Genomic DNA, 17,146 nt, shown 5'->3' on the forward strand with positions numbered 1-17,146 from the left:
CTCTCCAAATATGCCAAGGGTCTCACTAGGCCTTCGTACACCAAAATTATCCTCCCAGCCTTGCACAGAAGCTGATCTCCTGTGCCTTGTCTTCCAAGTCACCTACCATCCCTCACATACCACTCTCTGGCTACAAAGCAGCATTCCTCTTGCAACCTAGTACCACCAGGGAATGGAGGAACTGTATAACTTTCTCCACCGGGGTTTCAACTCCCTGTCATCTTGCCCCTGAAATGAAAAATATCTTCCCCACTATCCTACCCACCCCTCTCTTGAGTCGTATTCCACTGCCCCCTCAACCTATGCATTATTCTTGTCTGACTCTACTCCACCCCTGCTCCCAAGCCCGTGCCTTATCGCTTACATTCCTAGCAATAAACATAGATGCAAGGCCCGTCCTTTACATCCTCCCACTACCTTGTACTCCACTACTATAACAGGCATCTCCTTCTACAGAAATGGCAGGGCCACCGGTGAAAGCAGCAGTGTGACGTACAATGTGCCACAGCCTATGAGCACATGACTGGTAACAAGCTGTCTGCCCACAAAAATTTCCACTGCCAAACTATGGCCAAGGGACATCTGGTCCTTCCAATTGCTGAGCATGCCACCCAACACAATGAGCTTCATTTTAACAAGTGCTTCACCTCCCGTGCCAACTGCATTGTGTCCAGCTTTTGTGAATTGTGCAGTGGCAACTGTCCCTGCAACACATCCTTCATTCCCATAGCCCTAGCCTCAACCTTTACTAGTCCCTGTTCTCTGCTTGCCTATCCTCTTCCATGTTCCTACTCTAGCACTATACATACATTACACATATCTTCTATCTCAACACATGTACTTAGTCATTTCCCCCTCTCTACTTCTCCACTCTTCCAGCCTCCCAATGCCCATGGCACAGCCTCCTGATACTGCATCTAGCAGTCCATCATGTCCTCACATATTCCTGCACACTCCCACATGCAGCACTAACACCTTCTGCCTCTTCCCTGCTATCCATCCTGCTCCCTGTCCCACACCTCATCCACACCTTCACTACCTACCCCAGCTAGATTGATGCTCACCACAGACACAGTTGCAGAGACGCTTTACAATCTGGGTGCAACACTGGCAGTGAGTGTTTTTTTCCCCCTCCTACATCTGATAAAGGACATAGTCTGAAAGCTGAGCATTTCTAGCACTATTTTTGATTGTACCAATCTGCGACTCAGTGCCTCCTCTATGTGATGAGTAGCAACCTATCCTTTAGGTAAAATACTTGTTAATTTGATTCCACTGAGGGATAGGTTTCCTGCCTGGTTCTGTTGTTGAATCAGTAGGTAATTCCTTGCTGAAAATCAACATTACACTGTTCACCTTATCCACTACTTTTTGTCACATATGGACTATTTCCTGTTGCCAAAAATGATGCAAGCCAAAGTATTGAAGACTTGATTTGATCGGGTACACTCACATGACTATGACTGACTGACAAACCCGAGACAGTTCCAAAAGAATACTTTTCTGGTGCCATGAAGAGATTGAAAATTCATGTTAAACAATTTTTTGCATAATTGTTAATTTGGTATTTCCTCAGGCCAAGCATTAGCTGATAATTCATAAAACATTTCATTCATTTGAATATTCAACCTTAATTGAATGTTTCTAAAATACTTAGCTTGAGGGTAGTTTCTTTTATCATGCTGTTGTAACTAATTCTCCAAATAGTGGGAGCATTGAGTAGTTGACGGGCACACAAAGAAGAATGCAAACTTTGCTAGCTTTTGGATGAATCCTGTAGTGCGATTTGAGCACACAAGTGCCCCCCCCCCCCCCCCCCCACACACACACACACCTGTTCAGTTACATTGCACTGATTGTGCCGGGACTGCAGTTTGGCCAGTGGACTGGAGTAAGAGGTTATGTCAAACAGGGCAGACAGAGAGAGAGAGAGAGAGAGAAGGCAACAGGAAGAGGGTTTAGGCAGGGGAAGTTAGTGGTTCAGAAGGAGGCAGCAAGTGTGCAGGATAGCAATGTGGGAGGGAGAGGCAGCAGGTGCATGTGCACCGAGGCTGGTGATTTTTGTGCACTACACGAAAATGATGATGTAAATTTGGAGGTGATGACACAACAGAGGAGTCAGAAACTGTTGGGTAGAGGGTGCGGGTCCAGAGGGTTAGTGGATATTGAAGCCAGGAGGATTACGGGAACAAAGAATATGTTGCAAGGATAACTCCCATCTGCGGAGTTCAGAAAAGCTGGTGCTGGGGAGTAGGAAACAGATGGCACAGGGTGTGATGCAGCCATATAGCTCTAGCATGTTGCGCTCAGCAGTGTGTTCCACCACTGGTTGGTCAACTCTGCTCTCGGCCACAGTGTAGTGGTGGCCATCATTTCTGGTAGACAGCTAGTCGGTGGTCATGCTCACACAAAATGCTGTACAGAAATTGCAGGGGAGCTGGTATATGACATGGTTGCTTTCAGAGATTTCCTTGCCTCTGATGAGTGATGGGATAGGGTAAATGTGTGGCAGAACTGAAGTAGGATGTGGGGGGTGGGGTGGGGGAGGAGATGAATTGCGGAGGTCTTGCACCTGGTTCTTCCACATGTACTTTACTCCTTTGGCGATGCACTGGGAGTGAGAATGGAATAGGGTTTATCCGGGATGTTGTGCATGTTGTTTGGGTGGTAGAATACCAATTTAGGAGGGGTGGGAAGGGTCATGGATAGGATGTTCTTAATCTCTGGGCATCATAATAGATGGTCGAAACCCTGGAGAAGGACTTGTTCAGTTGCTTCCGTCTGGGCTGATGGCAGATAATGAGGATGGTACTCCCTTGCAGCTGATTCTTGAGGATTGTGGAAGCGTTAGGGGTGTGTGAGGATATCGCATCAGAAGAGTTTGCTGATTAGGCTTGTGGGATAGAACCTGTCTGTGAAAACCTTTGTGAGACATTCAGCCTGCTGGGCAAGCAGTTCTCATCACTGCAGGTACACACTCCACAGGTGGTCAGGTTGCATGGTAGCATTTTATGGTGGAGAAAGGGGACAGCTGTCAAAATGCAGATACTGTTGACAGTTAATGGACTTAATATGGGCAGAGGTTTGTATGGAGCCATCAAAGAGGTGAAGATCAACACCAGAAAGATGGCACGCTGGGCTGTAGAAGGCCAGGTGAAATGGATGGGGAAGAAGATGTTGAGGCTGTGGAGGAATGAGGATAGGGTGACTTGATCTTGAGGCCACTTCATGAAGATATCAATAAACCTGAATCACACAATAAGTCTAGTGTTTTGGGAGGTGCAGCCACCGATGGCCTGAATCATTGAATACTTTTTGTTGTTAATTATTGTGATGTTTGCTGATTAGGCTTGTGGGATAACACCTGTCTGTGAAAGCCTTTGTGAGACATTCAGCCTACTGGGCAAGCAGTTCTCACCACTGCAGGTACACACTCCACAGATGGTCAGATTGCATACAGCAAACTTTAATTGGAAAAAAATGTGGTGTTTAGTCAACACAAGTTCCTGTTTTATCCCCTTTGTACCTTTATTGTTTTGTAACCTGTACAAATATGCCATTGTTAGTTGCACCTCTGTTGAATCTGACTGAAAAAGTAGGCTGTTGTCAGTGATGTAGTCTATAGTTCAAACACTTTACTTGCACTTAGATGTTGGATAACCTATTGCTTATGGCCTAATTGAGTTTCTTCTATTTAAATTATGCACGGATAAACAGATAGCCACTGATTACACTTGGTTGGTGCTCTATAATGTGGTTGTTCGCATGCAGTAATGTGACACTGAAGTAACTATTCACAAAAGTTCAAGTGTGGTGAACAAATCACTAATCGAAATTCTTACATCACTGCCCTTAGATCCAACCTTCAAATAGATGTGAACACGATGTGGACAGTAATTAATGCTGGTCATAGCCTGGTCCTGTTGTTACAGTTTGTATTAATTATTTTTGAATGATTAACATAGTCCATGAAATTAATTATACATTCACTGATCAATTAATCATTTAAAATAGTAAGCAAACACAGGTATTACTGCTTTTAAACTCAACACAGATTGACTAAAAATGGCTTCCAACATATGCTTTTTATAAATTTACAATAATTAAAACTGGAGTTAGCTGTTGTTGTTTCCAGGGTTTTTGTATGTTACAATTAAAGATTTACATTTCTGAGTAACTGAATAGTAGAGGGTGATTCATTTTCAGAAGGACTTTCAGATACTACAATAACATCTGTTGAATTACATTTGTCAGTTTGCCTAAATATGGGATTCTATTTCACTAACGATGTGTTGACTAGGGATCTCGGTTACTGTGAAATATGTTGCTAATATATTTTCATGACTGATTGTATGAATGCTTTAGTTATTTATATAACTTTTTCATATATTTTATCAGGAAGCTAGTAATTATGTGCATGTTTGCAGAAAAACAGTGACAATGAGATTTGAAATTACTGACATTTCATCATTAACACAGTTGTTGTGGCAGACTAATTAGCTCATTAACTTCTGAAAAATCAAAGGAATGTAATAGACAATAAAGTTATGTTGGACAAACCCTGAGACAATCTTCAATATCTTTAGGTACTGGGCACATGCCATATAAATGAAAGAATTGAAAATATCATGAAATTTGAAAAAAAGTAATATTTACTTCGGCGGGGAGGGGGGAAGGAAGACATAACAACTGGAAGGAATCCACCAGCTTTGTTACAGCTTTTAGTTGTTTTGCTAGACTAATTTTCATTGCTGACAAGGTATCTTTAATTCAGCATATTCTAGTATGATCGCTTCACCCTTTACCTGAAACTGTCACCTTCTTCCCAATACCTGTCTTGTCCCATTTTATGTTTTCTTTTTTTTTTTTTTTTTTTTTTTTTTTTTTTTTTTTTTTTTTTTTTTTTTTGTTCTTTGCTGTTTGCAGTATCTTTCTTAAATATTTCTCCTTACATTCATATCTGTAGGCAAAAAGACCCAATGTCATTTGAATACACAGTCAACAATAAGCTACTAGAATCAGCCACAACTGTCAATTATCTAGCAGTAACTGTCAGGATCAATTTAAAATGGAAAGACCACATGTATGTAGCTCTGGGGAAGGCACTAAAGAATCCTCTAAATAACTGAGGTGCCTACTATGGAAGCCATGGAGGTAACTCTAAATCAGCATGTTAATGAGTATTATTTTCAACAGCTCCCTAAATCCTGTCACAATAGTAATACTTAAATTTTAATAGCTGCCAACAGGAAATACTTTATGTTTCGTAAAGCAGCTAGAGACTGTTAAAATGAGCTTAGACAGACTGAGCTAGAGAATCATTGTTGGGGAGACTTTAATATTGATCTTGTCAGATAGTTCTGAACAAGGATGACTGGACTTGTTGAGATGGATTATGTAGCACAGCAAAGTTCTCTACAATGACTTAAGGATGTAGTGCAGCAGTCATTGTCATTTTCTTTTTACATACTGTTACCACAATTTGGATATAAAAGCAGTAGTCCATGGTTTATCTGACCATGTTGGTCAAATGTTGACAGTAAAATATAGTGATCTATTACATCTTGATCATAAAATCACAAATGATAACTCACTCACTCTATTTAGACAGAAAATATCGGAAGAACATTTGGAAGGGATTTATAAAACAGACATTATAGATGGAAAATTTAACTCTAAAACTTAATTTAACTAACCCCAGAAATGAGGACAGGATATGAACACTTCCTGGGATTAAAGTATCATGTGTTGCGAAAGGGGAGTTGTTGCTAATACAAAGGACAAACTGTAGTCAAGAATTGAAACACACAACTACCACAGGTATTGCCAAATCCTCCAGTGTGTTATTGAAAAATTGACATACATTGCACTATACCCAAAAAATGAGACACTCCAAAAATAAAAATAATTTGGGATATTATTAAACAAAAATAGTGATGCAGATGAAACTGAGTCGTCAGAAAACAGCTGTGACAGAATCGATGACACAGTAAAACCTTTGGTCACCAAATTCAATACAGCAAACATTCTCCCCACTAAGAAATATTCAAATTCATATTCATTAGATTTACTTCAGTTGACACTGCATACACCATCTACAGACATTCATTTCAAAAATGCAACCACTAAGAACATCACAATATTCATCAGATCAGAGAAAAGAAACAGCTCTGCTGATTGTGGCAGTATTTCTAGCAGGGTCCAAAATCGTGTGCTGACTTATAGGACTGCCTGAAGGCTGTATTTATAATAGACCGATGTCTTAGGATATAATTACAAACAAACTTAAATATTCTGTGTTGACAACACTTATCAGACTTCACTTTTTCCAGTCTTTTCAAAAGTATTAGAGAAGGAGGCTTATGCTAGAATACTGCTACTGTCTATATTTTCAACACTTTATAAAACACTTTCTGGTTTTTTAAAGTAAGTATAAAATAAAAGAGAATCACAATATTGTTTTAGGACAGAAAAACAGTCTTCCAAATTGGTGATATTTTCTTTCCTGAATGAAATGCTACAGGGCCTAGGTAGGCAGGAACATCCCTTGACCACATTCCTAAACTTAATCAAAATCCTTCAATACTAGCAATAATGATAAATTACTTAGTAAGATTCTGAATTGTGGTATTAGGGGAGCAGCACGTAACTGGATTAAATCATACCTCCATGAAATAAAAAAGCTCATAAAGGTAACACATTAAATAAATGGCACAGTCAGTACCCAAGACTCAAATCATTTAGATTGTTAAAAATGATTATTAGACTAATGGAATGAGCAGGTAAAGATCATCATGCAGGCAGCTATTTCAAAAAATTAATTACTACCACTTCTGTGTAATTATGTACTGGAAAATGTAATTATTATGAAAGGAAAATTTAACAGTAACATTCCACATGCCACATGTAACTAATCTTTACATAGCTAACACACAAGACACGTAAATGATGTACATGAATAACAGACAAATAGAGCACTATTACAAAAAGGCATACTCCATCCTGACATCAAACTCCATAATGCATTACCCAAATCCACCAAAATAATAACTGGCAGAAGCAATTTCATATCAACTATGAACGATTTTGTGGTCAACCACCTCTACACAGTAAAGGATTATATTAAACAGAACGACTTCCTGCATGCCTTCCAACATGGACTTTAAAAAGCTCAATTGTGTGACACCCAAGTCACACTTTTCTCACATGATATACTGAAAGCCATGGATCAAGGCAGTCAGGTAGATGCAATATTTATCAATTTCTGAAAAGCATTTATTATCAACAGTGTGATTATATAGCGTAGATAAATTTGTGACTGAATTGAAGATATTTTGGTAGGGAGGGTGCAGTAAGTTATCTGGAGTGGAGAGTAATCAAAGGATGAAGAAGCAACTTCAGGTGTGCCCCAGGAAAATGTGTTGGAACTCTTGCTATTCTGTAGTGTATTAACTATCTTGTGGACAATATTAGTATTAACCTCAGACTTTTCACAAATGATGCAGTTTTCTGTGATGAAGTACAGTCTGAAACAAGCTGCACAAATATTCAGTCAGATTTTGATAAGATTTCAGATTGGTGCAAATATTTTCAACTTGCTTTAAATGTTCGGACATGTAAAAATTTGCACTTCATAAAAAAAAAAAAAAAAAAAAAAAAAAAAAAAACACCACATGCTGTCCTATGACTACAATATCAGTTAGTCAGAGGTGGAATTGTTCAACTTATACGAGTACCTGGGTGTAACAATTTGTAGGGATATGAATGGAATGATCACTTAATGTCAATCATGGGTAAAGAAGATGGAAACTGCACTTCATTGGTAGAGTCCTAGGAAAGTGCAGTCAGACTACAAAGGAAACTGCATACAAAACACTTGTACAACCAAACCTGGAATATTGTGGGATCTGTACTAAATAGGACTAACAGGGGATACAGAATGAATACAAAGAAAGGCAGCCTGAATGGTCACAGGTCTGTTTGTCCCACGGGAGAGAGCCAAAAGATGCTGAAAGAACTGAACTGGATGATGGTTATAGGTAGATGCAAACTTTCCCACAAAAACCTACTTGGAAAATTTCTAGAAGAAATTTTAAGTGATGAATTTAAGAATATATATAAGTATCACTCCCTTAGAGAACACATAGACAGGATTAGACTAGCATAAAAATTTGAATAATCTACACTTTTTTTCCGCCAAATTCAAGGATGAAAACTGGGGTGTGCAGATTAATTATAATAAGGTTGTTACTGCTCCACCTCCAACAACAGATCCCATTATACGATAGTGATGTTGAGGCCCCAATCTGTGATACATCAGTAGCACATTAGAAGTAAAGTATAAACAGGGTGTATAGTTGTTATTACGGCTACAAGCTCTCATTATTGCTCATACATGGCTAAATTTAAAATTATTAAAGAATCAGAGAATATTGGAGACTGTGCAGCAGGAAGAATGTACAATGTGACTGAGGATTGTCAAAAAACAAAATGCAGTTTCCAGAAATGAGTAGTAATTACCAGGCAATTCCTTTTGCTTCACCCCTCTCCTTTCCCTTTCAATCCTTCTGCCTGAAGGAGGAGCCACTGTCTCTGAAAGCTTGCCTAATTATAACCTTTTATGTGTGTGTTCTGCTGCCACTTGGTGAGTAGATTTTTTTATCTGCATCTGGTATTAGTTATAGAACATCTGGCAGAACATCTACAATACATATAATTTTGTATGAAAGTTCTAGTAAAATGTAAATACTTTGGGAGTAAAATTCTGTTCCTCTTTTGTCAAAAAATAGTGTGAAGAGTGAAGTATAAATATAATATTGGGACCAATAACAACAACCTACAAAGACTTCTAGGCTTTAAAGTTAATACAGAAAGGCGTCAGACATAAGGGTACACATACATACAACAACCTACAATGGGATAATAAATCTCGTAAGTGTAATGGTGCTTAAGGTGAAATCAAAATACTTTCTTGAGCAGTTACTCCTGCTTCAGTGAAGAGTATCTCCACTGAAATTTTCAGAATTATTAGTTTAGGTTATTGATGTTATCGCTAATTCATAATTTTAAATCATCTCATTTTATTACACTTAAAAAAATGTACATTTTGACTTCTTTCTGCATCCCAGAAATCTGTCCCTATTGTATTGCACTTAAATAAAATGTATGTTCTTGACTTATTTTATACCCCAGATCCATGGAATACAACAAATGTTATATAAATCTTACCCCCACCTTTGAGTAGCAGTAGCTTCTAAAGAACCACCACTCCCATCGAAGCTTTCCACCAGTCCTAGCTCCTAGGCTCTGCCTTACCCATCTGCTCTTATCCTGCATCCACGGGAACTTCCTTCTTGCTCCATAAACACACTGCTCTGGAACACCTACACCTGGCTCACAGCAACGTTGTCAACGTTCCCTTTATATGCTTGACCCATGCAGAAGTCTCATTCCTCTCAAAAGGCCCAACTCTCAGCTGTGATCCAGGTCTGTCTATGCTGAACTTGTCAAGGACTTGCATACCTTTACTTGTTCTCTAGCTTACTACACTAGCCAGATGACACAATGAAACTTGTATTAATCAGTTCTCCCTCCAGCCATGATCCTCCTCCATCATTCATCCTTGTGCACCCCCCCCCCCCCCTCCCCTTCCACCACCACCCACCCCCCTACCCCTTCTCACAAGACACACATACAAATCAGGTAACCTTCCAGGAATTCCTCTCCCATTCATTTTCTTTTCCAAAATCCCTTCTCTGTGAGTCCAGTATCACATCCATGAAATAGAAAATTAAATATGACCTAAAACCCAATTCTGTCTTTGTTACTCTTTCCACTGACAAATGTCTCAATCTCTATAACCATGAAATACTGTGTGATTATGTGGTTGTGTCTCAGCAATTTTCTAAAGTCATAAGCAGCAGTTATCCAAATATGCTGATAACCTTGCCAGAGTCTTTATAGACAAATGATATCATGCCCATCCAGCTTACCAACAAACCTGTCATTATTGTTGACCACCCACCAACTATTACTCCCAGTACTAGCCAGGCCCTGAAAAACGGAACTGCAGGTGCAACACATATCATTTCCATTACTTCCTACTACATTTGAGGAATATGTACTTCCTCTCCAGTTGACGTAGGCACTGTGTCTCCCATGGAGAGATGCTTAATAAGAAATAATAAGGTACAGGAAAACAAGAACAAGCATTTATTAAAACCATAGTAGAGATATTTAATAACAAAGGAAAACCCTTCTCAGTTACAAAATAATACATTTTCCTGTACACTAACAGGCATATGGCTGGAACACGCAGTGGATAAAAATAGTGGGGTGTGAACACTATGCCATGGATAACCCCTAATGATGGTGGTTTAGCATTCGGCATAGTTGGCTGACAGGTATATCTCAGTATATCACTAGAAAAACAAGGCCCCACTGTGGTGGTTTCTGATCAGGCTCTAACTTATGGGCTACTAAAAGCCAGCACTTGAATTGGCCCAGAGCTCCAGTGAAGTGAACTGTCGACATGTTGTCTTGTGTTGCCCTATGTAGCTGGTATGCAAAGGACTTAGGTCTCTGGCATAGTAGACCTCTGGTGTCACTTGTCCTGCTGTCTGTGGTTCTTTTTGTGATCAACACAGTCCAGGGAGGCAATACCTTGTACATATGCAAACCCATGATGCGTCAGTGTCTGAGGGGTTGCCGATCCCTTTAGGTGAATGACAGATATGTAGCAGTAGGGACATGGGTGAAAGAAATTGTGTCACATACCAATTTTGCTGCAATACCAGAAAACATATGAGCAAATGTAATCATTAACTGGCTAGAATATGCTGTACATGTTGAAATTCAATCACTTCAACAACTCGTTCAGTATCCTTATCCCTTCTCCTTCAGCATTAATTCCTTTTAAATGTGCAGGTGGAAACTGTCTCCTTCCAGAACATCCTTCATTCTGGCAATCCCCCTGGCCTTCAATACCACTAATTCCCATCTTAGGTATCTCCTTTCCAAGCCATTGCCCTCACACTTTCCACTCCTGCCATATTCCATTCCATTCCTCTCTGTCCTGGTCTTGCACTCTCCTCTCTCTCTCTCTCTCTCTCTCTCTCTCTCTCTCTCACACACACACACACACACACACACACACACACACACACACACACACACTCCATATCATTAGTGTTGAGTTCATAATTCATAATTTATCCTCATTTTACCCCTGCCACTTCAGGCCTCGTTAGTCCCTCTCACTTACCTCTCAAATCTTGTATATCCCTTTCTTGACTCTACCAGGTCTTTGACTGCGTTTTTTATGCTGTGAGATGAGGGATTTTCTTGCCCAAAATATTATCCTAATCCTCAAAGTGGTATTCTGTCACTCACTCACCCTATACAATATTCTAGTCTAGTACTATACCACCACTGCTCTCAGTTCTGCACCATATGTCATGCTTCTTTGGATTATCCAGGTACAATACCAGTCTTATAAATTAACCTTCTACTTATTGCAGCCAATACACCAAGTGCAATGAAAGTGTAATGAAAGCTCCATGGTAAAGTATTAACTCAATTGGTTCTCTCAACAGCGCAGAGGTAGACGACTTGAAATGACTATAAAAGGTGTTTGGTTGATTGGATACTCAGGAATACTTCCAGGATTAGTTACTCTTGTGCCTAAGTATTGAGGGGGAAAAAAATCCAAAATTGTAATAAAGGAGGGGAAAAATGCCTTAACTATAGTTTTGTCCATTTGCTGTATTATGTTACACATTGTTTGAAAATGGCTATACAGCCATAGGGTGTGTTTCCATGAAGAATGCAAAGTAAAAGGATATTTTAATTGTGCTAATGATGTCTAATGCAGCAGATTATTATCATTCAGAAAATTATTTACATCTTTGGTCTCTGTTTCATCTAAAAATGTTTCATTATTAGTAATTCACTTTTATTGATTGTAGACCATCATTTACTTATTCTCTTTGTATTCTTTTATAACAGGTATCTCCACTTAAATCACTATTGCGAGATGATCTCAAGCGGAAAATAACAGTAACAACAGCACGGCCAGGAAGCCAACCTCGCTATAGTCGGCCTCTTGCACCTTCTCCACATCCCGAGAGCACAGCTTCATTGCCGTTTGGGCTTCGACAAGGGTCTGGGTTGGGAACAGTGAATGGTACAATTACATCGACTGGTACAGATCAACCACCAGACTCTGCAGCATCAACAGTATGGCGCCCAGCACCTCTTCGGCGTGGCACGGGAATTGGCACTCCGTCATCAGCCCTTCAGTGTGTATTTTGTGGCATTGCTTTTCCTGATCAGACATTATATTTCCTTCATAAAGGCTGTCATTCTGACAGCAATCCATGGAAATGTAATATCTGTGGAGAACAGTGTTCAAATGTTTATGAATTTAATTCTCATTTACTCAGTAAGACACATCAATGAGGTCAACCACATATGTACCCGATACATAGAGAGTGGCATATTTTGTCTTGTTGTTAATGTGAAAGTTATAGTTGTCATGGATTTTACTTGAATCATACATTTGCTCCTCATACTCTGAAGTCCTGCTGTGGGCAAACATTGAGTCTTAATAAATGACGAATATGGTATTGTAATGACTGAGTGTCAGGATGATTGAATATTCCACATCTTTTACCGTCCATAAACTTATCATTCTTTATAAAATGAATTTCCCTACCCCCTCCCCAATAATTCCTCCTCTCAAAAATTCCTTTTCTGATTACCAGTAATTGCAAAGCCTTACTTCCTGCGGCTTTTTCATCCACAAATAAATTTTTTAATAAAAGTTTTAGGCTTATACATATACATCAGTTTAGTATTTTGTAATTTTCACTCATGTTATTCAGTTAGATAACCATTAAGCAATGTTTAATTCTTCAGCTCTTAAGCAAATATACTCTGTATACTTCATTACACTGAAGTTGTTGATTGTCTGTATAAAAAAATGTGCCACCCTCTACAGTACATATTCATACCCACAGTTTAATATTAAAACTGTTGGTTGCCTTTTGGGAACACAGTGCATTATTGTTAAGGTTCATTTAATAATTCAATTGTAGTTCATTTCCCACTTTATTCATCTGAGCTTAACATTCCACATATAGTAGAAATATTTATAGTGCATTATTTACATAAATGTATATTCTATATCTATACAACCCTTTGCACAATAAAGTTTAATATATTACTCCTCAATTGTATTTATATGGCAAATGTACAGTAAGGGTTTAAAAGAAAGTATGTGGTTGTGACAAAATGCAAGGCTAGTACACATATATACATATATATTTCTATATTTGGGGAATTTGAGAAGTACAAAGTCTTATGTTACAATTGAGGCTGTGCTGAACTATTTATATTTAAGAAATGTGAGTCATTTATTTGAAAATACTATGTTGTACCTTTTATGTTTTTAATATTTATTGATTTATTTATTTATTTATTTATTCGTGACACTCTGGGAGATGCACCAAGTGTGGTAATGCTATTAATTTTATAAAACACATTTTATTTGTAGCAAAGCTACAAAGAATTGCACATTTAAGAAATACAGGACCATTTGGAAATATGTGCCTTTGATTTTTTTTAAGAACAAGAGATAGAAATGAAGTGAAATTACATTTAAATGTCATGTGTTTTGTGACAACATCCGTCCCCTTCAAAACAAGTCCAAATATTACGCTTCTTTGCTATGAGCAAAGATTACTATGTATTCTATATTCTACTTCACAGGAAACATTCCTCTGCTTTGAAAATGTAATAAAATATATTTGTTATACTCTTATACATTCCAAGTAATTAACTTGATAAACTATCATATCATTTCTGAATTTCCCTTGTGAACTTCTATTAACATTACTACTGCACACAGTTTTATAGAATTCTTATAATGTAGGGTACAGCTACTGAGTGTTGGAAATGTCATGGTTACTATGCTGAAGTTAACGGCAACTTTTTGCTTTAGATACATCCAGTGAAAACTGTAGAGTACACTGTAATGAGGGTAATTAACTTCTGTCCAGTCAGAATCATTACTCAATCAAGTGACAGTTGAATTCCATTATTATGTATGCCTCGACCACTCTGAAACTGACGAATTGTCAGAAAACTTTACTAATTTCTGTTTAATCTGTATTGAAAATTGTCATTATCATTTAATTATTTTTGTCGTGTTCTACACTAATACTGATTTTTCAGTAGTTTCACTGTCTCTCATGTCATATATTAAATGAAAATTTGCAGTAAAAGGTCCCATGAAATACTTTTTTTGAAAGAACAAACTGCCATTAGACTGTATAGCACTGTATTTTTCTTCTGTACTATCTAGATTTTGTCTTTTGTGCTGTTATTGAGTACTATACTAAAAATTCATGGATGAGCAACATGTCATATCCGGTAAAGTCAGTCCACAACAGGCAAACAAGACTAGGCTAGTAGTGTTTATATGCTTTGGATTGGCTTTACCAGGTATGATATGTTAGTGGTCTAAGAACTTTTAGTATTGTACTCAGTAATGCAAAAGAAGTCAAGCTCTAGAAAGTAAAGAAGAAAAATACAGTGCTATACAGTCAAATGGCGGTTTATTCCTTCCAAAAATACTGCATGACTGTGGCTCAGCACCATCAAAAACATTTTATCCATGAAATGATTGAGTTTGGTCCCTGTATTACTCATGTCCTCTTTCCATATAAAATAGATAGTGGGATAAATGTCTGTGCTCCATTATTCCACTTTCAGTATAATAAATATAAAAAACCAAATTTCATGGCCATTTGGAGTGTGCTGCTGTGTACCTTATAGTGAATATATGAAAGAAAGTTATTTTCATAAGCCATAAAGCTAATGTTAAAATATAATATTTGTTGTTAAATTCTTAAAATTACTCTTACTTGTAACCAGATGGAAGAAACAGGTGCACATATGATCTTACCCTAAGTGAAATTACCTAGTGCCTGCTAGAGTATGCTTTTACATGACTTCAGATGTAGCCCAATGGCTACAAGTGGCTCTTCTAAATCATATTTTTGACCTAAAAATAATTTAGAACCAAATTTCCATTTCACAGAATTTTTTTAGCAGAAACCATGTATCTTTCCTCTTATAACAATACAACTTGTAGTGTAAGAGCAGGTTGACTACAGGGGGCCATGAATGTGATAGTGATCATAACAGTTGTGATTATAATTGTATTCTCTAGTGAGTTCTGTAGAGCTACTGTGCTCTTGTTCGTCCCTGAACTGTTCGGTCCAGTTAATTTGTGTGTTAGAATTAACTGGGTATCTAGTAGTGGGCATTGGATGCTTTTTAAATCTGTTATTGATTAATATTCTTTATAGTTGACTGCTTAATCCCTCTCACCTCCCTCCCTCCCTCCCTCCCTCCCTCCCTCCCTCCCTCCTTGCCTCCTCTCTCTCTCTCTCTCTCTCTCTCTCTCTCTCTCTCTCTCTCTCTCTCTCTCTCACACACACACACACACACACACACACACACAACTCAAAATTTAATGACTGTTTTGGTGTATTTATTGTATTTTACACACATACGTCTCGTTTGATATTTATATCTGTTACTTCTGTGCTTGCTTTAATATTTTTGTGTGTTACTCTATTCTTTTAAAAAATTATAGTGTTATTCTTTTCCGTAAAAATATAATCTTTGTCTTACTTACTGAGAACTATTAATTTTCAAAGAGATAAATGAATTATTGATAAAGAAACGGCTGATTGAGAAATAGAATGTACTGTAGTTCTGTTCGGTATGGTAGTACTCATTCTGTTCGGCTGCATATTTAAAGTAAGTTATTTGATATTCTCAGAGTTGTGTCCATATTTCCCATAATTTGTGTAATGTGTAGATCATATAATGACTATATATTTTCAACTGTGCTACTGACATTCAAGGAAGAAACTTGTTATATTAAGTGACATAAATAGTTTAGAATGGTTTCCTTAGGCCTTCATTTCAAAGATTTTAGTCAACCAAATCAGTTAATCTCTACATGTGTGACAATAGAAAGAAATATGTGGTCCTAATTGTCTAAACAGGAACAGTAAAGAAGCACACTAGTAGCATTATGATTATTATCGTGTTTCCCAACGCACTGGAAGCAGACAGATTGCTCACTACATTTGTTATCAGATAAATGTCATGATATCCACATTTATGTTTGTTCTGTCACACTTGGTGTTGAAAATTATAATTCACATCATAGTTCCCATCTGCCTACATATAATATTGATATGTGTCTTTTTTTTAGTTAGCATATCACATCTTGCTATAATTCCAGGACGGCTTATTACATCTGTCCCAAAACAAAATATGAGGCTCATTCAATAAGTAGTTCAATAACACCTTTTTTCTGAAAGCAGGTTGGTTTTATTCAGGATTCCAATAAATCATATTATTCCCCACTTCTTTAGCTACAAAACCCCATTTTTCAACTTAATCTCTGTTCAATGTGACATCATTATGCCACCTTACCAGTACGGCCTGTATGCCTTTTATGCCTGCATGGCATCACTCTACTGGTGGACATGTCCCCATCATCCATATACTGCTTCCTATGGAGTGCATCCTTCATTGGGCCAAACAGATGGAAGTCGGAAAGTCGAGATCCAAGCTGTGGGGTGGATTAGGAAGAGCAGTCCAGTGAAGTTTCATGAGCTCTTCTTAGATGTGCAGACTTGTGCGAGACCTTGTGTTGTCATAGAGAAGGAGAAGGTGGTTTGCATTTTTGTGCTGATGAACGCACTAAAGTTGTTTCTTCAGTTTTGTGAGGGTAGTACAGTATGATTCAGAGCTGATTGTTACACCGTTAGGGAGGACATCAAACAGAATAACCCCTGCACAGTCCCAGTAGATTGTTGCTGTGGCTTTACCAGCTGAGGGTGAAGTTTTGAACTTCTTCTTCAGAGGAAAATGGTGTGGTGGCATTCTGTGGAATGCCATTTTGTTTCTGGTGTGAAGTGATGAACCCATGTTTGATCGCATGTGAAAAATGTCATGATCAGCTTCATAACATGCAAGCAATTCCTCACAGTTGGTCCTCCTTTGCTCTTTTCTGTTAGAGAATGATGATCCCAGTGGGCGCACTCACCTTTGAGTATCC

General features: G+C 38.1%; 1 protein-coding gene across 2 annotated transcripts in view; it reads left to right on the forward strand.

Moving 5' to 3' along the window:
* Positions 1–15,407, forward strand: part of LOC126353803 (zinc finger protein Pegasus-like) — a 71,064-nt gene extending 55,657 nt beyond the window's left edge. For both annotated transcript variants that reach the window (XM_050002900.1, XM_050002901.1), the window contains exon 5: positions 12,007–15,407. In XM_050002900.1, the coding sequence (XP_049858857.1) occupies positions 12,007–12,459 (453 nt within the window). In that variant the 3' untranslated portion in view covers positions 12,460–15,407. The remainder of the gene's footprint in view (positions 1–12,006) is intronic.
* Positions 15,408–17,146: the final 1,739 nt, after the last annotated feature.

The sequence above is a fragment of the Schistocerca gregaria genome, chromosome 3 (assembly GCF_023897955.1).
Source record: "Schistocerca gregaria isolate iqSchGreg1 chromosome 3, iqSchGreg1.2, whole genome shotgun sequence".
Taxonomy (NCBI): domain Eukaryota; kingdom Metazoa; phylum Arthropoda; class Insecta; order Orthoptera; family Acrididae; genus Schistocerca; species Schistocerca gregaria.